This window comes from Scyliorhinus torazame, chromosome 1 (genome assembly GCF_047496885.1).
Source record: "Scyliorhinus torazame isolate Kashiwa2021f chromosome 1, sScyTor2.1, whole genome shotgun sequence".
Taxonomy (NCBI): Eukaryota; Metazoa; Chordata; class Chondrichthyes; order Carcharhiniformes; family Scyliorhinidae; genus Scyliorhinus; species Scyliorhinus torazame.
The window spans coordinates 134,583,881-134,610,492 of record NC_092707.1 but is presented as its reverse complement, the minus strand read 5'-3'; the positions used below and the strand labels follow the sequence as shown (position 1 = coordinate 134,610,492).

Sequence of the window (26,612 nt, the reverse complement as noted above, 5' to 3'; positions counted from 1 at the left end):
GATGAGAGAGATAGAGGAGGTAGGACATACAGAGGCGTGACTATAGGCTACCGGTCCTGACACTAGCCTGGCTGGCAGGGGAGGACCAGGAGACAGGTCGTGGGACCCCCCTCCTCCAGGATTGGGTTGTCCAGACACGGATCGCCATTGCTGTGGCTTGCAAGGCAGCCATCTTGCTGCGCACTCCACTGACCACCCACTGTGGCCCCTGGTCGTGCAGAGTGCCCCGGCCATTACCGCACCTCCGCCGCCGCCATACCACCCTACCCCACAACCGGCCGCTACCCACTGGTGGGGTGTCACGTGGCCCACCCAAGGGCAACACACACAGAAGCCCCTACCGGAGGGCGGCAGACAGGGTGCCATGGAGAATACAGCTGTCAAGGGTACTGCTAGCCGATAGTATCCCTGGCAGCAGGGATAGGCGTAAGGACCAGAGGCCTCCACTGTGCCGGGCACTGACAGTGCCAGGGATGGGGAGATGGGGGTGGGAACATGCGGGGGCAAGGTCCGCAGTGCCAACTGGGGCCACCATGTAGCCCGTTGGACCTGGTTGGGATTGGGGGTATGCATCATGCTAACCTGTCAGCCTTTCACCCCCTGCAGACAATGGATATTGGAATACAACCAGCAATGGTGGCCTTCCTCCTCGTCTCTGCAGCCCTGGGGGATGCACTGAGGCTGTGCAATTTGGAGCTGCTCAAGGTGGAGGACCATGCAGCAGCTAAGACTGCCCAGAGGAACAGGAAGCAGCTGGTGAGGATGGTGAGCCGGCCGCCCAACTGGTCGAGGAGGAGGAGGTGCACAGGGAATGTCAGGCCTCATGCATACTGACAGTGCCTGTCATTCGTGGACCTCCGGACCAAGCATGTCTTTGAAGATTCTGGCTGAGTAGGGGAAGAGTGCAACATATCTGCCGGATCATGGCGCACCTGACACCATGGGGCTATGGGGGAGGACAACCCGCTCCCGGTGGCTGTCAAGGTGACGGTTGCCCTGAACTTCTACGCCAGGGGGTCCTTCCAGGTGCCGAGTGGGGTCCTGGCTGGAATCTCACAGAGCTCAGTGCACAGGTGCATACGCACCGTCATGGAGGCCCTATATGTTGGTCGGCACAATACATCCATTTTAATTGGGACCAAACCCACCAGGAAGCGGGTTTCGCCGCCATCGCCGAGATGACCAGGTCCAGGAAGTGACTGATGGCATGCATGTCACCCTACGGGCACCTGCGGATTACAGGCCAGTTTTCACTTTCCATTTAATGAATGTGCAGCTGGTGTGTAACCATGAGATGCTCATCAGGCACATCTGTGCCTGAAACACTGGCAGTGCGCATGCCACCTTCATCCTGACCCTTTGGGCCCTGACCTTTGGCAGTGCCACCCTGGTACCTGGCACCCTGGTGCTGCTCCTGTCGGCGTTGCAATGCCACCTGGGCACTTTGGCAGTGCCAGTGTAGCAGTGCCAAGGGAGCCACCCTGCACTGTTCCTGAACACCCAGAGGCTACCAATGGCCCATGTGGACCAGTACTGAACTGCACCCAGCTGGGCACACCCTTAGAAGGCTATTAGATGCAGGGAGGCTGGTAGATCCCGGTGAGTATGCCTTAGTAGATTTAAAACCTACTTAGGCGCATGCGCGGCTTGGTCGCGCCCATTGTGGGCGGGATCCTGGTCTTGCCGCCTCGGTAGATCTCTCGAGGCGTATTGGCTGTTGGAAAGCCTCGAGAAGACATCTCCCGGCATCTACCTGCCACATCACACTCCCATCCGGGCGTGTCACCGTCGGTTTACCATGCCCATAAACACCAGTTGGGCTGAATGGCCTATTCCTGTGTATTACATTCTATGTAATTCTATTTAAAATCCTGAATTTTAAAAAAAAATTAGAGTACCCAATTCTTTTTTATCCAATTATGGGGCAATTTGGTGTATCCAATCCACCTACCCTGCTCATCTTTGGGTTTATCATAGAATTTACAGTGCAGAAGGAGGCCATTCGGCCCATCGAGTCTGCACCGGCTCTTGGAAAGAGCACCCCACCCAATGTCAACACCTCCACCCTATCCCCACAACCCAGTAACCCCACCCAACACTAAGGGCAATTTTGGACACTAAGGGCAATTTATCATGGCCAATCCACCTAACCTGCACATCTTTGGACTGTGGGAGGAAACCGGAGCACCCGGAGGAAACCCATGCACACACGGGGAGGACGTGCAGACTCCGCACAGACAGTGACCCAAGCCGGAATCGAACCTGGGACCCTGGAGCTGTGAAGCAATTGCGCTATCCACAAGGCTACCGTGCTGCCCATATGTGATGCCTGTTTGTAGTCCCAGACATTCCTTTCTCGATTTGAGCATATCGACATTTTGTTGGGTGTCATCGCTCTTTCATATGCAACAGGAACCCATAATATGCTGTTATCTCTTTGCAAGAGTCCTGCTCCTAACCCATCCTGACTTGCATCAGTAGATATTTTTGTCTCCTTGTTAAGATCAAAAAAGGCTAACATCGGTGCAGTCGTTCGTTGAACTTTCAAATCTTGCCACTCTTTTTGATGGTCTTCTGTCCACTCGAAAGGGGTAGATGTCCAAGAGCTGTTGTTCCAGTTGACAAATTAGATATGAATTTGCCTAAGAAATTAACAACGCCTACAAATCATAGTACTGCTTTTTTACCTTCAGGTACTTTCATGCCTTGAATGGCTGAAATTTTCTCATCGTCTGGTTGCACACCATGTTCAGATATCTTATCACCCAAGAACTTGAGCATAGAAGTTCCATTAGTGCATTTGGATTGGTTTAATTTGAGGCTATATTTGTTTATGCGATGAAACACTTGTCGTAGTCATTCAATATACTTTTCTTTAGTCGATGACCAAATTATGATGTCATCTACGTATACCCTAACACCTTCTATTCCTCCTGTCATCTGTTCCATGATTCTGTGGAATATTTCAGATGCAGAGATTATTCCGAAAGGCACACGATTGAAACAAAATCTTCCAAAAGGTGTATTAAATGTGCAGAGATGTCTGCGTGAGTTGCATTTGGCAGAAACCTTACGATGCATCTAATTTTGTGAAGATGCACGCGTTTGCCATCTCGCTGGTGATCTCTCGTTTCGGATTGGGATAATGTTCAAGCGTTATGTTTTTATTGAGACCTTTGGGATCAATACAGATGCGTAGATCACATTCTTTTTTTTTTAAATTTAGAGTCCCCAATTAATTTTTCATTTGATTTGATTTATTATTGTCACATGTATTAGTATACAGTGAAAAGTATTGTTTCTTGCATGCTGTACAAACAATGCATACCGTACATAGGGAAGGAAGGAGAGACTGCAGAATATAATGTTACAGTTATAGCAAGGTGTAGAGAAAAGATCAACTTAATACAAGGTAGGTCCATTCAAAAGTCTGATGGTGATAGGGAAGAAACTGTTCTTGAGTCGGTTGGTTCATGACCTCAAACGTTGGTATCTTTTTCCTGACGGAAGAAAGTGGAAGAGAGTATGTCCGGGGTGCGTGGGGTCCTTAATTATGCTGGCTGCCTTTCCGAGGCAGCGGGAATTGTAGACAGAGTCAATGGATGGGAGGCTGGTTTGCGTGATGGACTGGGCTACATTCACAACCTTTTGTAGTTTCCTGCGGTCTTGGGCAGAGCAGGCTCCATACCAAGCTGTGGTACAACCAGAAAGAATGCTTTCTATGGTGCATCTGTAGAAGTTGGTGAGGGTCGTAGCTGACATGCCAAATTTCCTTAGTCTTTTGAGAAAGTTAGTGGGCTTTCTTAACTATAGTGTCGGCATGGGGGACCAGGACAGGCTGTTGGTGATCTGTACAGCTAAAAACTTAGGTGTACAGCACGGTAGCATTGTGGATAGCACAATTGCTTCACAGCTCCAGGGTCCCAGGTTCGATTCCGGCTTGGGTCACTGTCTGTGCGGAGTCTGCACATCCTCCCCGTGTGTGCGTGGGTTTCCTCCGGGTGCTCCGGTTTCCTCCCACAGTCCAAAGATGTGCAGGTTAGGTGGATTGGCCATGATAAATTGCCCTTAGTGTCCAAAATTGCCCTTAGTGTTGGGTGGGGTTGCTGCGTTATGGGGATAGGGCGGATGTCTTGACCTTGGGCAGGGTGCTCTTTCCAAGAGCCGGTGCAGACTCAATGGGCCGAATGGCCTCCTTCTGCACTGTAAATTCTATGAAACTTGAAGCTCTTTACACTTTCTACTTCATTCCCATTGATGTAGACAGGGATATGTTCTCCACTACGCTTCCTGAAGTCGATGACAATCTCCTTCGTTTTGTTGACATTGAGGGAGAGATTATTGTCGTCGCACCAGTTCACCAGATTCTCTATCTCATTCCTGTACTCTATCTCATCATTGTTTGAAATCCAACCCACGACGGTGGTGTCATCAGCAAATTTGAAAATCGAGTTGGAGGGGAATTTGGCCACACAGTCATAGGTGTATAAGGAGTATAGTAGGGGGCTGAGGATACAGCCTTGTGGGGCACCGGTGTTGAGGATGATTGTGGGGGAGGTGTTGTTGCCTATCTTTGCTGATTGTGGCCTGTAGGTTAGAAAGTTCAGGATCCAGTCGCAGAGTGAGGAGCCGAGGCCAAGGCCTCGGAGTTTGGAGATGAGTTTTGTAGGAATGGTGGTGTTGGAGGCTGAGCTGTAGTCGATAACTAGGAGTCTGACATAGGTGCCTTTGTTATCGAGGTGTTCCAGGGTAGTGCGCAGGGCCATGGAGATGGCGTCTGCTGTGGACCTGTTGCAGCGGTAGGCGAACTGTAGTGGATCAAGGCAAATCGGGAGGCTGGAGTTGATTCGTGCCATGACTAACCTTTCGAAGCACTTCATGATGATGGATGTCAGAGCCACTGGACGATAGTCATTAAGGCACGCTGCTTGACCTTTTTTGGGTCAGGGATGATGGTCGTCTTCTTGAAGCAGATAGGGACCTCAGATTGTTGTAAAGAGAGGTTGAAGATGTCTCTTTTTTTCCAATTAAGGGGCAATTCACCTAACCTGCACATCTTTGTGTTGTGGGGGCGAAACCCACGCAAACATGGGGAGAATGTGCAAACTCCACACGGACAATGACCCAGAGCCGGGATCGAACCTGGGACCTCGGCGCCATGAGGCAGCAGAGCTAACCCACTGCACCACCGTGCTGCCCTATGCGTAGATCACCTGACAGTTTCTTCACGCAAACCATCAAACTGACCGAGTCAGTCAGTTTAGTGATCCTTGAAATTATCCCTTGGTTCTGAAGTCACTCTAATTCTTGCTTCAATCTTCCTCCTAATGGACAGGACTTCTCCTTGGAGGATATACCACAGGTTTGGCATCCATCCGTAACAGGATCTTATATTCAACAACAGTGTACCATGTCTTTAAAAACATCTGGATATGGATTTAAAATGCTGTGGATATCATCATTCAGTATGGGTTAAGATGAAGTTGCAGTATAAATTTGAAGTATTAGGTGTAACTCCTTGCTGGCTTGTGCACCCAAGAGTGATGATTTATCTCTTTTGACAATCTCAAATCAAATTGTTACAATATTTTTGTTATAGACTTTTAAATGGCATGACCCAATCGAAGAAATTGAATTTCCGTTCAGTCTACAGGCTGCTGGAAGTATCTCAGGTGCGTGTTTAAGCTTGTTAAGATCCAGCTTTGAGAGCAAGTTAGCTGATGCGCCAGTATCCAATTTAAATTGAATTGGACAGTTATTAACTTTAACAACTGTATTCCATTCATTGTCAGAATTAATTTGTTGAGGATTTTTGTTACTTCATTGGATTCTTCACATTTCTCTGTTATCCCGACACAGAACATGTTTTCCAGTGAGTAGGTTTCTGTATCAGATGAAAAATTCTCTTCTCCTTCTTTTTCTTTGGATTCCACACTATGAACATTAATCTGTCGAGAAGCTTTTTCAGCAGATTTAAATGCGAGTGAAGATCTGCACTGAGCGGCAAAATGGTTTAATTTGCCACACTGTAAGCATGGTTTTCCTTTGGCAGGGCATTTTTTTTGGAAGTGGGAGGTTGCACACCTTGAACACATCATGACGTTGACATCATTTCGCATGACATTTCTTTGCGCATGCGCAGATCGGCTCTCGTCCGACTCGCATTTTTTCATGAAATGCGTAATGTCATGTGAGAGTGCCTTTAAGAAATGGATGTTTAAGCAATGTACCTTTAAGAAATGCAGTGATGTCAGAGCATGGGTGGAGCTGGGCTTTAGATCAGCCATTTTGCTGTTTTTTAGTTTCAGTTTGAAAAGAGCTTGGGGTGTGTCTGTGTTTGCAGTGAGCTGGATCTGCCTGAAGCTTACAGACAAAGGTTTAGACATTTAAGGAAAGAATTTGGTCAAACATACATGGAGTTTGAAAGGCTCAAACCAGAGTAATTTTCAGAGGCGGATAAGGGCTTTGAAAATAGACCAAACATATGAAGCTCTCAGAGAAATTATACTTTTGGAGGAGTTTAAAAATTCAATTCCTGATGTAGAGAACACTCATGTGGAAGAACAGAGGGTTAAAACTGCGAGATCAGCAGCAGAAATGGCAGATGATTATGAATTAGTTCATAAATCAAAGCTTGGTTTCCGACATCAGTTTTAGCCAGTGAGGGATAGAAACTGGGGACATGAGAAATACTCAAGTGGTAAAGGTAAAGGTGATCTGATGGGGGAACAATAAAGAGAGTGTACCTCAGATTAAAAAAGAAATCCAGGAGGGTGGAAGAGACATGAAAAGTTTCAAATGTTTTCACTGTAATAAAGTAGGCCATGTAAATTCACAGTGTTGGTGGTTGAAGAAAAGCACTGGAAAGGCTGATGTGGTAACACAGGATAAGACCGTGGGATTTGTTAGAGTGGTAAAGGAAAGCCCAGGGGAAATGAAGGAGGTGTAAACGATTGTACAGCCTGTTCAAGATGTAATTGTTAAGAAGATGCCAGATGTCTTTAAAGAATTTACTTGTGTGAGTAAAATGTACTCATGTGTATCAGGAGACGCAGGTAAACAAGTCACAATTTTAAATGATACAGGGGCTAGTCAATCTTTAATGGTAAGAGATGAGGAATTATGTAGTTTGGGAAGAATGTTGCCAGAAAAGGTGGTGATATGTGGAATTCAGGGTGAGAGGAGTAGTGTTCCATTATAAAAGGTAAGGTTGGAAAGTCCAGTGAAGAGTGGTGAAGTGGTAGTAGGAGTAATAGGGCTGTTTAGCACAGGGCTAAATCGCTGGATTTGAAAGCAGACCAAGGCAGGCCAGCAGCACGGTTTGATTCCCATAACAGCCTCCCCGAACAGGCGCCGGAATGTGGCGACTAGGGGCTTTTCACAGGAACTTCATTTGAAGCCTACTTGTGACAATAAGCGATTTTCATTTCATTTTCATAATAGATAAACTATCTTGTCCAGGAATACAGTTTATCTTGGGTAATGATATAGCTGGATCGCAGGTGGGAGTGATGCCTACTGTGGTTGATAAGCCAGTGGAAAATCAGACAATTGAAGTGTTGAAAGATGAATATCCTGGGATTTTTCCGGATTGTGTAGTAACACGGTCGCAAAGTCACAGGTTGAGACAAGAGAAGAAATCAAAGAGTGAAGATGAAGTTGAAGTGCAATTATCAGAAACGATTTTTGATCAGATGGTTGAAAAAGAACAAGAACAGGTGGAGGATGAGGCGGATATTTTTAGTTCAGGAAAATTGGCGGAGTTACAACAGAAAGATGTAGAAATAAAACAGATATATCAGAAAGCATATACGGAAGAGGAATCTGAGAGTATACCAGAGTGTTATTAACGTAAAAGTGATTCTTGATGAGAAAATGGAGACCTGTACATATGCAGGCGGATGAAAATGGGCAGAAGGTCATCAAGTAGTATTGCCGGTAGGGTATAGAAAGGAGGTGTTGCGAGTTGCACATGAGGTACCAGTGGGAGGTCATTTGGGAATAAGGAAAGCTCAAGCTAAAATCCAGAAACATTTTTATTGGCCTGGACTATATAAAGATGTAGTTAAATTTTGTCAATCATGACACACATGTCAAGTGATAGGGAAACCTCAAACAGTGATAAAACCAGCACCCTTAATACCCATTCCAGCATTTGAGGAACCTTTTACGAGGGTCATAATTGATTGTGTAGGACCGCTTCCTAAAACAAAAAGTGGGAATCAATATCTTTTGACTATAATGGATGTGTCTACTAAGTTTCCAGAGGCCATTCCAGTATGTAATATTACAGCTAAAAGGATTTTGGAGGAGTTACTTAAATTCTTTCCTAGATATGGACTGCCCACAGAAATTCAATCGGATCAAGGATCAAATTTTACTTCAAAGTTATTCAAAGAAGTTATGGATAGCTTAGCAATAAAACAATTTAAATCAACTGCGTACCATCCAGAATCGCAGGGAGCATTAGAAAGGTGGCATCAGACATTAAAAACAATGTTGAGGCACATTGTCAAGATTATCCAGAGGATTGGGATAAAGGAATTCCATTCGTATTGTTTGCAATTAGGGATGCACCTAATGAGTCTACCAAATTTAGTCCTTTTGAACTAACTTTTGGTCATGAGGTAAGAGGACCACTTAAATTGATTAAGGAAATATTGTTGGGTGAGAAATCGGAATGATACTATTGGATTACGTGTCAAATTTAGGGAACGATTAAATAGAGCAGGTGAATTGGCTAGACAACATTTGAAAGTTGCACAAAATGTGATGAAACGGGTAGCAGGCAAGAAATCCAAAGTTCGAAGTTTTGCCAGTGGGGATAAAGTTTTAGTATTGTTACCAGTGAAAAATGAAATGAAAATTGCTTATTGTCACAAGTAGGCTTCAATGAAGTTACTGTGAAAAGCCCCTAGTCGCCACATTCCGGCACCTGTTCGGGAAGGCTGGTACGGGAATTGAACCGTGGTAGGTGAGCCTTTAAAAGTTAGGTTTTGTGGACCGTATCAGATTGAAAGGAAATTAAGTGAGGTGAATTATGTGGTAAAAACAACAGATAGAAGGAAGACTCACCGAGTGTCTCATGTGAATATGCTTAAATGGTACTTTGAAAGGGAAGGAGAGAAAAAGGAGGTATTAATGATTCTAACTCAAAGTGACGAACCAAATCCAAATGACTGTGAATTTGACATACCTCAAATTAAATTGGAAAATGAGGATGTTCTTAAAAATTGGGATGAATTGTTAAGTTACCTTCCAGAGGAAAAACAAACTGACCTGAAAGAGTTATTGATATCACATGGGCAAGTTTGTAGAGGTAAATTGGGAAGTACTAAAATGACTATACATGATGTAGATGTGGGAAATGCTGTTCCTATCAAACAACATTCATATAGACTTAATCCTTTAAAATTGGCACAGGTTAAGAAAGAGATTGAGAGTATGCTTAAAAATGGCATAACTGAAGTGGGTTGCAGCCAATGGGGCTCACCCATAGTGATGGTACCTGAACCAGACGGTACCCAACGGTTGTGTGTGGACTATCGAAAGGTGAATGCAGTTACAAGAATGAACTCTTACCCTATCCCACGTTTGAAGGATTGCATTGAGAAAGTGGGACAATCTGCTTTTATTTCCAACTTCCAGACATGGAAAGAATATTTAAAACATCGTATGGAGGTCTTCGAACGACTTCAGGAGGTGGGTTTGGTGATGAACCTAGCTGAAAGTGAATTTGGAGAAGCCTGAATCACTTTCCTTGCGGAGTTTCCGATACCCTCAAGACGAATGGAAATAATGCGATTTCTTAGCATGAGTGGATTTGATTGAACATTTGTGCAATGGTTTTGTGGCGTGATTACTCCACTGATGGACTTGCTAAAGAAATGTCAAAAATTTCAATGGACAGCGGACTTTCAACAGGCATTTGACTGCCTGAAAGCTGTGATCACCATTGCTCCTGTATTGGAGAATTGCAAGGGACTCTGTGGTCAGATTGAACTAAAGTATCTGATTCTAAAGAGAAATGCCGAGGAGTAGACGAATGGATGGATCGTGCAGAGAGTTTGTTCAAAGAGACTGTCAATCGAGAAGGATTTTGTTTGGAGGAACGAAAAAGTATTTTTACTGTGTGCATTGTGAAAAATGAAACCATCTTGATGTTGATGGTTTATTTTTTTTCTTGGAGGGAGGTGTCATGTGAGAGTGCCTTTAAGAAATGGATGTTTAAGCAATGTACGTTTAAGAAATGCTGTGACGTCAGAGTGTGGGTGGAGCTGGGCTTCAGATCAGCCATTTTGAAGTATTTTAGTTTCAGTTTGAAAAGAGCTTGGGGTGTGTCTGTATTTGCAGTGAGCTGGATCTGCTGTGATCTCTGCCATGAAAGACTATCTCTGGATCATTTGGGTGATGAGTTAAACTCATAAAAGTAAAGCCTTTAACCCGATTTGTTTCTGTTTAAAGGTGTTAAGTCTCTGGGATGTTGAAAGGAATAACTGAAGGATTATTTAGTGTTGTAATATTTTCAGGGTTATCTTTTTGAAGTAAGGGGTGTTAAGAGATCCAATGTTTATTTAAGAGGTTAAGTTGAGTTCATAGAATAAACATTGTTTTGTGCTTAAAAACCCACGTGTCCATAATTGTAATCCCACACCTAGGGAACAAGTCGTGTGCTCGGAAAAGCAACAATAGCATTAAAGGGAGAGGTTGGTTGAACTCCATGATACATGTTGGGGTTCTTAAAACGCCTCTCCCATAACAGTATGTGCAGGGTTCGAGTGTACACACACAAGATGGCTGCCATCTGAAATGTGCATCTTCAACTGCGACGCTGTTCTTCAACGGCGATGCTGTTTTTACACACAATCTCGTGGTGGATTTTCGTGCCCTTTTCACGGGCTCTTGGTACTGATTCTTACATTGCTGATGAGCAAAGCATTTTTCGATCGCTATTTCTAACGTTAAATCCTTTTGTCTCAGTAATCTTTCCCTGAGGTGCTTATCATTGATACCAAACTCTATTTGGTCCCGAATTAAAGAATCATGCAATGCTGAAAAATTACAGTATTGTGCTAGCAATCTTCGATCTGTTAAAAAGCTGTTAAATAATTCCCCCTTGTTTTGTAATCTTTTATGAAAAATGAAGCTTTAAAATGTCTCATTAGTCTGGATCTTACAGTGATCGTTGAATTTGTTAAGAATAACATCAAACTTAGCTCGTCGTGACCAGCAGAGTATTGAAAAGAGTTGTAAATTTATATTGCATGTTGACCAGCCACAGTGCAATTTTGCGAGCATCGGTTGCATGAGTTAAATCAGATGCTTACAGATATATTTGAAATTGCTGTTTAAACAGCCGCCAGTTTGCATCCAAATTACCAGTTATCCTTAGGTGTCGAGGAGCTTGAGCTTTGTCCATCGAGTCGTTTGTCTTCGACTGGATTTTGTTTGCTTGCGATGCTACTCGAGTCGAATAGCTGCTAAGGTTTTTTCTTTTTCTGGTCTTATTATATTACTCCAGCAAGTTTACAGAAGTCAAAGCCTGGTACCATGTTATATTACTTGTTAGTAATATCTTGTTACTCTTTGCTTTATATTTCCAGAATGGTCTGATGGTGTGATTCTAAAGAAACACCCCATCTTCAACTCAAAGCAAAATAGGTTTAATGAGCAGCAAATTAAATAATGTTGAGTTTTTTCACTCTAACAGAACTATAACTGGTGATAAAGTAGTTCAGAATAAAGTATTAACTATTTAACTACACATGCTAACTATGCTATTATCTACCTCTCTACCACACTGCTGTCTAGTCACTGCAGGTTTGAAGAGACCCAAGACCCTTTGAGTTCACATATTTATACATGAATCTAGTGTTGCCATCTAGTGGTTGTCTTACACTATGATGTAGTCATTAACCCTTTATATATCTTCATATATACGTATCACGACAGGGGTGAGATCCACGCAAACACGGGGAGAATGTGCAAACTCCACACGGACGGTGACCCGGTGCCAGGATCTAACCCGGGTCCTTGGTGCCGTGGGGCAGCAGGGCCACCGTGCCGCCCTTTAAAATCCTTAATGACAGACAGCCATCGAGGGGACTTCAGGGAATTTCTTGTGATCATATTATCAGGTCATATCTGGCCTGTGGACATTGGATTTTGTATCTTGGGTGTTTACAAAATAGATGCCATATCATCGTCACATATTCAGTTCCATGTATCTCCTACTGAACAGGCAAATAATTTTTGATCAGGTTTATTGTTGAACCGATTACTTATTAAAATAAAGTCAGCACAGTCCCAGATGAACATTGGCTGCTTTTGCCATTGAATGTGAGAGCTGACTGGTGGTGATTTAACCTGAGGATCAACACACCTCAAGCGAGGGGCAAGATTGAGAAGGCAAGGCCTTCATGAATAACCAGCTGGTACGGGAATTGAACCTACACTGCAGGTCTTGCATCATCAACCAGCTAAACTGGTCCTACACAACCTCTTGCACAATCATCAAACAGAACACAATTCATTTTTATTATGCTGATGGGGTTATATGAGGAGAGAGGGGAGGAGGCTCATGTGCAGAATACAAGTACTGGAATGTTGGGCTGAATGGCCTTTTTCTGCATTCTCTATTCTGTGCAATTCAATTTAAAATTCTCAATATCAGACAGATATCTGGGAGACTTCAGGAAATTTTCTGTGACAAGAATACATCTCGAACTTTGGAAGTCCTGTCAGGAGATGCAAGAATTACTTAAAGCATGCTGCATTTCTAACTTTTCCCAGTTCTGATGAAAGGTTATCGACTTGAAACATTGAACTGGATTTTCTCATTTTTAGACAGATTGACGCAGTGGGCGGGTATATGGTAAGGAAGCTACCAGCCCCAAGGGCAGCTTCCTTTGCTGTATATTTAGGGTCTTGGAAGAAAAAAAGTTAAGGGATGGTTCCCAAAATTCCATGCTGCGATGTGGGCAGTGCCTGGGTACTGCTGAGGCTTGACTCACTCCCCCCATGGTGGGTATACTCACCTGTGTGCCTCTGGTGGGTTCTGCTTTTTAAAATTCATTTGCGGATGTGGACATTGCTGGCTAGGCCATCATTCATTGCCCATCCCGAACTGCCCTTCAGAAGGTGGTGGTGAGCTGCCTTCTTGAACCACTACAATCTCTGAGATGTAAGTACACTCACAGAGCTATTAGGGTGGGAATTCCATGATTTTGACCCAGCAAAAGTGAAGGAACAGCGACATATTTCCAAGTCAGGATGGTGAGTGACTTGGAGGGGAACCTCGAGGTAGTGGTGTTCACAGAATCTGCTGCTCTTGTTTGCCAGGTGCGTGTCATGGGAACCTGTCGTTATTCATGCTGACGTGGATGGACTTTCTAACGTTTTCACGCAGCAAGTAGTTAGGGTCTGGAATGCACTGCTGAGAGTGTGGTGGAGGCAGATTCAATTGAGTCATTTAAAATAGAATTAGCTTCGTATTTAAAAAGGGAAAACATGCAGGGTTATGGGGAAAAGATGGGAGAATGTCACTTAGTAAACTACTCATTTGGAGAATCGATTCAGATATGATGGGCCGAATGGTCTCCTTCTGTGCTGTAAAACTTCTGTGAAAAGTCATAAGTGTTATTCCTCAGGCTCTTGAAGTTTCCTTGATTGTCATTCAGGCCAGAGTAGAATTCCCCAGTTTGTTCCGAGCTTGCCCCAAGGTTTTTTGCCTCTCGCAAGAGAAAATGGGATGTGGACAGGGTTCGATAGTGCAAAAGGATGGGACCACACTCTACTTTCTCACACATTCAGAATGTCCTTGGCTTTTCTACAACTTCATTTCCTCACAATGCATTCAAAGTTATTTCATTGGAATAGCAGGTGATGATTTTCGTTACTGCAAGTACCACTTACCTGATATGTTTGTCGTTATCTCAGTAAATACTGTCTGGCCAAATCCTTTGCTAGTGGATGCCCTGATCGAAAAGTGATAAGTGGTACCAGGTTCCAAATCTTTAAACACATGGTACGTTTCATTCTTGGATGTTAAATGAGTTTTCTTACAGCCAGGCACGAACACTGTCGGATTGGAGGACTCGATGCATTGATAGTGTATCTAGCACAGAAAACATTATTTGAGCAATTGGACTCAACTTACACAGCACACCTAGTTCTATTTCTTTTCATCAGATAGTACTACCGATAGAACTCACTGCATTCCAAGTTACTGAATCATAGAATGGTTATCGAGCAGGTCAGTTGGCACATCGCATCTGTACCTATTCTCTGCGGGAGCATTTAGCTTGTCTCATTCCCCTGCCTCTTGCCTGTAACTCCTGCAATTGTTTCCTCTTCAGGGGCTTATACTATTCCCTTCTGAAAACCATTATTGAATCTGCCCCTATCATACTCAGGCAGTACATTCCAGATCCTAACCACTCACAGTGTAAAAAGGTTTTCCCTCACGTCATTGCTGATTCTTTTGTCATTCACTTCTAATCAGTGTCCTCTGCTACTCGACCCTTTTGCCAATGGGAACAGTTAGCCTCTATCTACATTGTCTAGACCGCTCATGATTGTGAACAATGGTGTCTTACGACACTCGTTCTTCTCTTCTCTGTGATTCTATGATATCTAAGGTGAACAATCCAAGTTTCTTCAATTTAGCATGTATCAGAAGCCCCTCATTCCTGGAATCATCATCATAACCCTCTATAAAGCCTTGACACTTTTTTCCTGAAGAATCAGTCGAGGCAAAAGCAGTGTTTTCTAACGTTTCTTAATATCGTTCCTTGCTTTTGTACTCTATGGGCTGAATACAACAGAAAAAGTGAACTGCAATAAAAAAAACACAAAACTGTTATCATCCTGGGATGGGATGCTACTTACTAGCTCTAATAACACTCAAGAAGCTCAACATCATCTAAGGAAAAGAAGACTGTTTGATAGGCACCCCATCCGCCACAACAAAATTCATGCCTTCACCACCAATGCACATTGGCAGCAATGTGTACAATCTACAAGTTGCACTGCACCATCTCACCACAGTTTCTCCCACAGCACCTTCCAAAATGACGAACTCTACCACCCAGAAGGACAAGAACAGCAAATGCTTGGAAACACCAACATCTACAAGTTCTCCTCCAAACCACACACCTCCAAACCACACCCCAGAATTAGGTCCAGCACTGCACCATCCCTTGTTGGATCCTATCCTATCTGTAACCAATAACCTTCAGATCTTATTATAAGTTATTTAGCAAAATAATTACCTTATACTGTATGATGATGCCATTAGGCTCCAGTGGTTCACCCCATTTCAACAATATCATATTCTCCAACGGTTCTCCACTAATGGACTCTGCTGGAATTGCACCAGGTACTGGGGAAGAAGGAAACCATTGCGGTTACATCCTGATAGACATTGTAAAACTTGAAAGTGCCACATTACAGAGAATGACTTGAAAATCAACAGCACAGTAAACATGCCATTTGGCTCCATTGGTTTAAGTTGGTGTCTATGTTTCACAAAAACATCCTCCCACCCTTTTTAATGTAACTATGTGAGAATATCCTTCTTTTCTTTCTCCCCCATGTACCAGTAGCTTCCCTTTAAATTCATCTATACTTGATACCTGTGCCACTCCTCTTTCTTGTGCTGCAAGTTTCACATTCTTATCACCCTTTGAGTAAAGGTGCTTCACCTGAATTCCCAATTGGATTGTTTTATATTTATGGTTCCTAGATTTGGTCTCCCTACAAGTGAAGACCCTATCAAACTCTTCCATAATCTTAAAGACATACTGCATGTTTACACCGACTATATCAAACAAAGGCAGTGATCTTCTGTCCTCTGGAGGCACCCGGAAAGATGTGCTGGGGGACCCCTCAGAAGTCCCTACTGCGTGGAAATTGTTTGAGAAGTTTCAACTTCCATCGCGCAATTACCGTGCATTTGAAACGCATTGAAACTCTGATTTAAAGTCATACACTTCGGATGGCTCCCACTCATTTAGCGTAATAGTTACCCAAGAAAAGTTAGAAGCATTAAAACCAGTTCCAATTCCTGGGTAACTATACTATTTACCTCCCCAGTGGACTCCCCAACTACAATCCCTAACTACAATCCTCAACTACCCTACTTACCTCCCTCCTGACCCATTCCCCCACCAAGTACCCCCTCACCTCCTGATCCTCCCCTCAGCACTCGACTATCCTCCTCTGCCCACAACCCACCCCACCCCAACGCATCTACTCTCTCATCCGTACACACTGACCTTTTCTCCTAGCTTGTCAAGTGTCTGGGACATTTAAACTTACCAGAATACCCAGCTGGGGTTGTAGAAAGGGGGCAAGGCTTTTACTGCTCAAAGCTCCTGCACGAATCTGAAGGACCCGAGGAGTAGCTCTACATTTCTCATCAGGCCAAGATTGGATGTCTGAGAGAGAAGTGTGGAGCTCTAGTCTAAGGTAGGAAAACAGGAGCAGAGTGATGATTGTAACTGCACAGATGATTCAGTCCAACTAGGAACGATTTGCAGCCAATCACACAGGGATTATTAGCAGACACACAATGCAAAATAAACATAATGGGCAGAATTTTTCCATATGTTTTCAAAGTGTCAGGCTCCGACTGAAAACCGGCGTGTAGCTTTCCAGCTGCACAGTCGGGATTTTAGTCCATATTTTCCGGGACTCCGAGAAAATAAAATGTGTGGGTGGGATTAATGCCATCAGTCTAGTGAGTTGGGGCCTGATAGAGCCAGCAAGACCAGCTTAACAAATATCGGGGTGCCTTTTAAGCAAGAAAACGGCCCCCAGTAACACCCCCCCCCTCCCCACGGCCACAAGGCACCCCTCACAAGCATTGCCAACCACCAATTCAGCACAAGCAATGGAGAACACCCACGCCCCATAATGCCAACTTCGGGGCACCCCCTCCCAATGCCGCAGTGCTGGAGGCACTCTTCCCCCACCACAGGCACCATCCCTCCACACAGACATAAGGGGAACCCCTCTCATTGGGCTGACCACCTGGCACTGCCCCGGCACAGGTTGACACTGTCCCTGGCACATGTTGGCACTGTCAGGTTAGCACTACCAGCTGGTGCTGGGGGAAGTTGCAGGGCACTGGTCGGCAATGTCCCTCTCCCCCCGGTGGCTTCACTTACTCTTGCGCGCCTGGGGTGGGTGGATCCCCCCCGACTGATTCATGCATCAAAATAACTGTTGTAAACCTTTCTGACATGATGTCACGTCGGTGAGGTATGACTATTCAGTGAGGGGGAATGATATGGTAGGGGGGCTCGGTAATTATATGTAAGTGTATTAAAATGTATTACAATGAGGCTCCTGTCCTTTGTGGCCAGAAATCTCATTGAAACATCAGCCACGGAAAATCAGGAAATGCAACCTCGCTGAAGGGTTGAATGTAAGGAATTGGTACATATTGTATTATATGTATTTGGTGCAGTAATCCTTTTAAATGCCTGGGTTATGATGTGTATATATCTGCTGCAGTAATATATTTTTAAATTCTGGTTTAAAAGAACGGCAGGCTCTGATGCCAAAGGGTGCAATTAAGATGTCGCAAAAGTGAGATCATCGTCATATCATGTTTAAAAGGAGAGGCTAATGGGCTTCTGTTATGATTTCCAGGGAGTAGATAATTAGAGACATTGGGCGCAATTTAACCAAATGAGAACAAAGTCCCATAGCGAGCGTATTTAGCCATGTGTTTGCCGCCACTCGCAAGCCCACCCTGGTTAGATAGGGTCGCCTCAGTGGGGAACAAGTAGCCGAGGCTGCACATAGCCTAATTTTCTGCACTGAGGAGCTCTGCTCGCTGGAGCTCCTCAGTGCAGCAAGAGAACTCTGGAGTCCCGACGCAACCCCCGAGACCCACTAGGCCCCCAACTCTCTATGAAGGGTTCCCTGGGCCACCCCGCACCCCCGAAAACATGCACAGGGCACCCATAGACTGATCACCGCCACACAAAAAAATGCCAACTTGACAGTGCCAACCTGGTACCCTGGCAGTGCCTATTGCCATCTGACGGTGCTGTCTGAGCACTATGGCAGTGACAGACTGGCACCCAGATGACACTACCAGGGTGCAAGACCTGCACTGTCAGGGTGCCAAGGGTGCACCAGCAGTGCTCGGGTGCCACCGTGGCCAAGGAACAAGCACCTGGGGGCCTCTGATCTGCTGGGAGACCCCCACAAGTGGTGTTCTGTCTGGTCTCCATTTGCGGAGACCATTACTGAATGGAGCTTGCCCAAGGTCTTTGACGCGAAGGAGATAGATCCTGATGCCTCGGGAAACTGCATATTTAAGTGAGACTAGCTGTTTCACTCTAATATGCAGATTTTCCAAAAGGTGATCCCGCCCATAATGGGCATGATTGACATAGCAACGTCTTGTGAGATCATGATAGATCTCGCAGGGTGTTATGAGCCGAATAGATCCCGAAAGCGGAGTCTCCCGGCTTCTATCGGCGATGTGCCTTTCGTGGCCTTTAGATCCCGTCCATTATGTTTAAACTTAAAAAGTAAGTCATGGGATTTGAGTGGGATGGGGATGATGTAATTAATGGGAGGAGCCAGTTCCGGGGCAGTCTGTTTTGGGTTTAATTTTTTGCAGGGAGCTGAACAACAGCTTCTACAAAAGCCTGTCAGGTTAAGCAGTGGTCTGACACAAACAAGAATCTGTAGGCTGTATTTCTGACAAGATCTCTCTCTCTCGCTCTCCAATCAATCTTTTAAAAGAGACTCTATTCAAGTGTACAGCAGGTTATCTTGTGTTTTCTAAGTGTATTTCAGAGTGTTTTTGGACCTGGGACGGGCTTTACTTGATTGGAGATAAAGAAGGTATGTGTTAGAAATCAAGGTGTTCCTTTTTATTATTGAGCATTGCTTAACAGGTAATCGTAAGGTATATTTATGTGATGTTAGTTTGTTTTAATATACTATATCCCTGTTTTTGAGTGGAATCACTCATTGAACAAAGTGCCCTTCCCTCATCGTTTTTTAAAAACGGATTGGGGTTTCTGTCCGGTATCCTAGCAAATGTTGGGGCCTAGTCCGGAATTGTAATAAAATTGGGGTTTCATGCAGATTTGCAATAAAATTGGAGGCCCTTTACTGGGATTTAAAAGTATAATTGCTAGTTTGGCTTGTGATTCAACTTAAAACAGTGAGTGCGTGAGGAACTGATGCTTTCTTTCAGGTGTTGCAGGTTACATCGGGAGTGACTTGTGACACCGGTTTGAGGGCTCTCGACACTGCTCTTTCTGTTGTTTCTGTTGCGAGGAATTTCCTGGGTGTGGAAGAGGTTACACTGGTTACTTTACAAAGGGTGGTTAAAACAAAGCTTTTGGATTTAGCAGATTAACCTGAAAGGGTGAGGAAGGTGGAGATTGTTAGGATATAGTTGTAAAGCCGTTTGTTTGCCCTGTGTTCCCCTTTTTATCCCATTCTGCTGCCTGCCTTAATCTACAGTCTTCTGGTTAGCTGCTACATCATTACTGCACCCTTTGGGATTTCTGTTAAACTACAGATTTTAGGAAGCTGAAAAACTCCTGTCCTGTTGGGCCAGGCCAAGATGCCCCTTTTACGTTCTGTGGCAGAATCTTTTGATAGACATGGCAAGCAGCCAATCGGTGTATGTGGAATTTTCAGCCTTCTCCTATGGTTACCTATGGTTTGTGAAGCCAGTCAGAAACTTTCAGGAAAGAATGCAGGTCTCCTGGAGAGTTCCATTTTTTCTTCAGTTCTGAGAATGTTTCAGAAAGGTCGCAGCTAGAAGCCCTACAAATCCCCGCGGTTCTCTTTTTCTCTTGGGCAGGTGATATTTAAAAACTCCAAGCCTGTGAAGGCTCTCCTCAGGAGGAGGCAGCCAGCAATCAAATTTGTGGAAGACTTCTGGAGTAAGAAAACAAACAATCATTCACCAGGTCATTAACCTTTTAACTCGGTGTATGAAGGGCTGGGAAGAGATCGAATTTGAAGCTTAAGGTGGGAGCATTTGTGATAAAACCACCAGAATCAGGCAAGTAAAAACTGCTAATTCCAGGGTCAAAGCTGTATTAATCTCACAGGGAGGCGACACTCTATTTGGTGGCAGAAAAGCAAAAGTGCAAAGATCTGAGCATCCTGTGTACAGCACCATCTGTTGGCCAGCAACGAGAATTGCTGTGATTTGGACACCCTGTACCTAGCTCCATCTGGTGGCCGAAGAGTGGAATGTATCTGACCTGGAACTCCTGGGTAAAATGCCATCTGCTGGTCAAAGGACAGAATTGCGCTGACCTGACCTCTTGCGTAAAGCAATTTCCTAGACCGCAATAACAGCAGTAAAGACTCATCTCAAAATTACACTTTAATCCCCATTTATTTTATTCCTCACCAACCCTTACCTTGTGTCTGTTTTGTGTGAGTCTGGATGGAGGGTGGGAGATGTAGGTGCTGGATGGTTGCTGACAGCCCCTCATGCAGTCCTTGGCTCTTTTGACTGCATCTCCACTATTGATTGGACAGCCCTTTCCAGAGGCCAGACAGCAGCTAGTCGCTGGGGTCAGGCTGCCCTCTGACCATCTGCCCCCTCCAACTGATGTACAGCAGCATGTGTGTGATGCGCACCATATTGCCCCAGGAGCCTCTTTGCTAAAGTGCCCAATCGCGGTGCATGCCTCTGGGACGTTGGAGACAGCTGTGTCGGGAAGTCAGTGTTGTTCCCAGACTGGTGCTTCAGGTGTCACGGACACCAGTTCGAGGGCTCTCATCACTGTCCATTTCCTCTTCCATGCTATCCATTTGGGGTTGGGGACAAGGGACACCAGAAGGGCTCCTTGTTGTTAGATAATCCTGCAGGACATAAGACACGACGCATTATTGGATTACACATTGGAGTGGGCAGTGGCGTAGTGTGGGGGGGGGGGGGGGTCGTTGCAAGCGGGGTTCATGCCACACGTGCCATGGGAAACCACAACTCAGCGGGATCTCACTTCCACAATGCTGACCTCCGCCTTGGTGCTTTCACTCTCTCCAGGTGCACCGACCAGAGCCGAAGGTGATGCACATCCAGCAGTCTCCCTATACTCATTTTGCTCTCCCGGCAGTTATGTGCTGCCTTCACCTGTAGGGAGGGGGGGGGGGGGAAGGAGAGACAAAAAGCGCACAGTGTTCGGCAGTTGGACACATGCAGCACAGGGGTGGGCAGCTGGTGACCTCCGTGGCCAGGGCCCCCAGCCATGGAGGCAGGTGTGGGTGCTGGCATGTGGTGCACGGTGGGGGGCACGCACACTGCAGGCAGGTGGGGTCTGGTCCCCCTCCAGATTGGGGGGGGGGGGTGGGGGGTTACGTGTGTATGGGATGGGGGTTAATGCCAGAGGCACAGTGCTGCCCACTCACCTTGGTGGCCCTGAGGAGCTGCTGCACTGTCCAGTACTGCCATTGGGACCCACAGCACCTGCCACATGCGCCCAGGCCCGGTGTATGGCATTGGGTTGCAGCTTTCTTCCCACCCCAGGGTACAGGATGTCCCTACGGTCCTCCACAGTGTCCAAGTCCGCAAACATGGTCTCCAGCTCCAAGTCCGCAAACCGGGATGCCACTCTCCGTGCTGCCATCTTGTTGGTTGGGATGAGTGTGTGTTTGGAGTGGGTACTAATATGTGACTGCAGTTAGTCAGCCTATCGAGTGTCAATCCCAACACCGGCAATATGGACACCGTTTTTCATTGGAATCGCTCATTTTCCACATGGTGATGGTGCTAGCCTATTAGCGGTTGTTGAATTGCTCCAGAACCGATGCCAATTTTGCTGCCGTAGAAGTCCACCGATTCTGTACCGGAGACTTAGGGTGGGATTCTCTGCCTCGCCAGATCAGTTTTCTAGCGCGCCTTGCCCCTGCCGGCAGTGGGATTCACCATCCCGGCAGCCAGCCAATGGGGTTTTCCATTGTGACCACCCCCATGCCGTCGGGAAATCTAGGATCCACTGATGGAGAATCCTGCCCTTAGTCCCTGAAACAGAGAATTCCCCCCAACGTTTCCAATAGTAATGCAGTCAAGCATTGAATCTGATTTTAGCAGCAGCCTTCTGGAGCATCAATTTGAATTTTGCTTCAAAAATAAATTGAGGAAAATTATCTTAAAATCTATAAGGTAAATTGATTGCTTGGCAGTATATGAATTGTTGAAGTTTCGTTCACTGAAAAATTAACACTGATAACAAAGACTCCTGTTTCGATTTGCCTTAACTGATTCATTTCAAGGTGTTCAAAGCCATGACCCACGGGGAACTAACTGTGGCAAAAGAACACAAGGACACAGGAACAGGGGTAGGCATTTCAGCCCCTCAATTGTGTTCTGCTATTCAATGAGATCATGGTTGATCTGTATTTTAACTCTATCCGTCTACCTTGGCTCCACTCACGCTTGGTTAGCAAAATAAATAACTGAACTATAATCTGCCTTTTGCGAGAGAGAGTTCACCCTTTATGTGAAGTATTTTCTAACTTCTCTCCTGAAATGGCCTGCCTTTGATTTTAAGATTACGATCCTGATAGATTACAGGTTTATTGATTTACTAATTGCTTGATTGATTTATTTGGGACCTTTAAGAATTGATGCAGTATAATTTTTAAATTCAGTGCCGAGACAGAAAATGGAATATCCACAAAGCCAAAGTTATGGTTTCAGGTAGAAATATGAGAACTTCTGGTCAAAGCTAATATTGTTTCCAAAGACACTTTTGTAGAAATGTAGATTTCTGGCTAACTATAACCAAGACATGATTGGATACTTGGCCATAATTGTGATGTATTGAAAATTCTGCTGAGAGGGCAAGAATAGGTTGGAGGGTCCCCTTTACTGTGTATTATAGTGTCACTGCCTCATCTATATCCATCTGTTTCCACACATTGTCACACACACATGGTCATGTATTTATACATTATTGATACAGCTTGAAGCATCCTGGCTTTGTGAGGAGTCACGATTTGAAGTTAAAAAGCTGAGTAAGGGTTTTTTTAGGTGCCAAGATTCAAAGCTATGTGTCATTTGTTTAGTCCAGTGTATAAATATGCAGGAGAGCAGCTGTACTTTGGATTCTCGCCCTAATCCTTGCTTAGACGCAGTCACCCCTTGTGGCAAGTAAAATAAATTAACTGTTGGTGTTAACCTGTATTTTGTTGTCTGAGTCTTACTCGGAGTCAAGTTTTAGACTGTTTCCTGGAGGTTCCGCCGAGGTCGCTTATCCCGAGCCTAGTGGGAGCGGACGAGAAAAGATATTGACAAAAGGCTGAGGGGAAAAATCTGAGTGGCCACAGTGTAAGTTTATACATTTGGGATTTTCCCCGTCAGCCGAGTATGGTTAAGTATATTCCTCTCCGGCTGAGTCGGATACAGCGATCTGTAAGGCACAATTCCAGGACGTGACTACCTTTTGCCAACATTTTTCTCTTTCAGATACTGACGAAGAGAGCAGGGTTTTGAAAATGCAGGTCCTGGACATAACTTCACAGTTAAAAGGTAAAAAAAAAGTCAGAGATGTAATAAAGGATAAGGCTGTCAGGGACGCTTTAGGACTGCCAAATATGTTCGGAACACAGTAGAGGTATTGGAGAAGGCTGTCAGAAGGCCTTTGGCATGCCAAATGTGTTTGGTACACAGTTAATTGGTCGGCAATAGATGTATTGGAGAAGGACATCAGGGACACCTCCGAATTGCGGGAAAAATGTTGTATTTTTGGCAGATGTATAAGTGGAATTAAGCACTCGGTCTATAGTGGTGTACAACAAAGAAAGAACAAAGAACAATGTAGACCGAGAATCGATTATATGTTTAGGTAAAGCAGAAGTGTTTATGAGATACGTTTAGCTAAGATGTGTATGTCTTAGAACTGCTATAATCGCTTGTAAATCGTTGCCATAAAACAACCTGGAACTGATAAGTAGTCACAAAATATCTGGTTGACCGACTTGCCGTAGGTCCGTGCCTCATCAATATCCCACATACCCATACTGAGCCCGAATTATGAGCCCGAATGGGCCACGTAACGACCAGATGAAGTGGGTGTAGAGAACTAGGTTGGGACGGAAGGATTGTGATACCAGAGCTTTGAAGACTGCCTATCATTCCACGTTATAAAGACACCACCAAAAGGCACACCAGCCTATTTTATGGTCCAGAATTATGGGCAGTCATCTATAGACTATTTCTTTTAAAAATTGGGTAAAATGGACCAAAGACAGTTTTCGGAGTTCTTTTCCCGTTTTCTTTTCACCGACTTTTTTCGGCCTTTAGTGCCTAAGGGACAGGCGCCAAACCAAACCTGTTTAAAAACAGTGGAGAACCCTGCGGGAGTGTCGGGCAGCCAGAGCGGAGGCGTCAAGCCCGAACTGCGCAGGAGTTGGAGCGGCGGGGGCGGAGTCTAATTCGAGGCAGTCGAGGCGGAAGGCCCAAATCCAGTAGTGAGGCAGCCAAAACGGTGGCAGAGGGTGAGACAGCTGGAGCAGAAGAACTCAAGTTAAAGTGTGGAACAGCAGGGCTGAAGTTAAAGTATGGAACAGCAGGGTTAAAGTTAAAGTGTGGAATAGCAGGGCTAAAGTTAAAGTGTGGAGCAGCAGAACTGAAGTTAAAGTGTGAACAACAGAATTGAAGTTAAAGTGTGGAGCAGCAGAACTGAAGTTAAAGTGTGAATAGCAGGGCTGAAGTTAATGGGCGGAACAGCAGAACTGAAGTTAAAGTGTGAACAACAGAACTGAAGTGAAAGTGTGCAACAGCAGAACTGAAGTGAAAGTATGGAACAGCAGGGTTAAAGTTAAAGTGTGGAATAGCAGGGGGAAAGACCACTGTGTAAGGTCTTTCCAGCAAATGAACATCGAGGGGCGGGTAACAGTGTAAACCCCCCTCGGTCTGGGCAACCAACACTCCAATGTATAAAACAAACATGACAATGTAAATATTTAAGAAGGAATTGTAATGTAAAGACTGATATGTATATAAGACCAAAATTGAATGGAAGAAGTAACTCTGCCGGAAATGTACAGTCAAGACAATTTGAAATGTTTCTGTAATGCTTATGATAAATTTTATGAATAAAGTATATTTTTTTGAAAAAAAAAAGAAGTGGAATAGCAGGGCTAAAGTTAAAGTGTGGAGCAGCAGAACTGAAGTTAAAGTGTGGAGCAGCAGAACTGAAGTTAAAGTGTGGAACAGCAGAACTGAAGTTAAAGTGTGAACAACAGAATTGAAGTTAAAGTGTGGAGCAGCAGAACTGAAGTTAAAGTGTGAACAACAGAACTGAAGTGAAAGTGTGGAGCAACAGAATTGAAGTTAAAGTGTGAACAACAGAATTGAAGTGAAAGCGTGGAGCAGCAGAACTGAAGTTAAATTGTGAACAACAGAACTGAAGTGAAAGTGTGGAGCAGCAGAACTGAAGTTAAAGTGTGCAACAGCAAGGCTGAAGTTAAAGTGTGAACAACAGAATTGAAGTTAAAGTGTGGAGCAGCAGAATTGAAGTTAAAGTGTGAACAACAGAACTGAAGTTGAAATGTGGAGCAGCAGAACTGAAGTTAAAGTGTGGAGCAGCAGAACTGAAGTTAAAGTGTGAATAGCAGGGCTGAAGTTAAAGTGTGGAACAGCAGGGCTGAAGTTAAAGTGTGGAGCAGCAGAACTGAGGTAAAGTGTGGAATAGCAGGGCTAAAGTTAAAGTGTGGAGCAGCAGAACTGAAGTTAAAGTGTGGAGCAGCAGAACTGAGGTAAAGTGTGGAATAGCAGGGCTAAAGTTAAAGTGTGGAGCAGCAGAACTGAAGTGAAAGTGTGTGAGGTACCCTCAATAATGACGCTTAGAGATTAAACTGTAAAGAAGGCTTTATTAGACTAATAACTATGCTACAGCTATGGACGAGAGCTGACTGCTATACAGACCATGAGGCAGGCCTTTGTGTATGGCTCCCAGATGGTCGGAGTCAGAGGCGGAGTCCCCAGGGTCCAAGCCCGGTCTTAAAGGGGACATCACCTTACATGATGATAAGGCAGTAACCGTTCATCACATTCACCCCCTGTTTAAAAAGGAGGCCGGCGGGGGTGAAGTGCCATCATAGGTCCATCCGTCTCGGTGGCCGGATTGTCCTCCTTGACCTCCTCAATTCGGGCGGTGGTGCGGCGGGCACGGACGTCCCGGTTGAGGGCACATCCGGGAGCACAGCAGTCGGAGCTTCGGTCCGGGTCGGGGCAGAGGAACTAGGCAGGGCCGGGGGTAGTGGAGCCGGCGGGGTGTGTCAAGGGGGGGGCGCACAGTAGGAGCTCACCAACGGGTGGTAGGGCCGGAAGGGGGTGTGTTGTAGGGGGCGACGGGTCCTGCAGGGGAGCGGCGCGGGAAGGGGCGTCTGTGGTGGAGGATCCAGCGGGCGCCAGATCCCAGAGGGAAACCGTATCTTGCCTGCCGTCAGAGTACTCCACCTAGGCGTAACTGGGGTTGGCGTGGAGCAGTCGGACCTTTTCAACTAGGGGGTCCGTTTTATGGCTCCTCGCGTGCCTCCGGAGAAGAACAGGTCCCGGAGCCATCAGCCAAGGTGGAAGCGAGACCCCGGAGGTAGACTTCCTG

General features: G+C 45.2%; 1 protein-coding gene across 1 annotated transcript in view; it reads right to left on the bottom strand.

Moving 5' to 3' along the window:
- The window catches only part of LOC140417302 (receptor-type tyrosine-protein phosphatase U-like), a 1,277,635-nt gene that overhangs the window by 529,411 nt on the left and 721,612 nt on the right, over positions 1–26,612 (bottom strand). Inside the window, exons 10-11 of the mRNA XM_072501194.1 lie at positions 15,273–15,382; positions 13,915–14,116 (exon numbers count right to left, since the gene is read on the bottom strand). Of these exons, the coding sequence (XP_072357295.1) occupies positions 13,915–14,116; positions 15,273–15,382 (312 nt within the window). The remainder of the gene's footprint in view (positions 1–13,914; positions 14,117–15,272; positions 15,383–26,612) is intronic.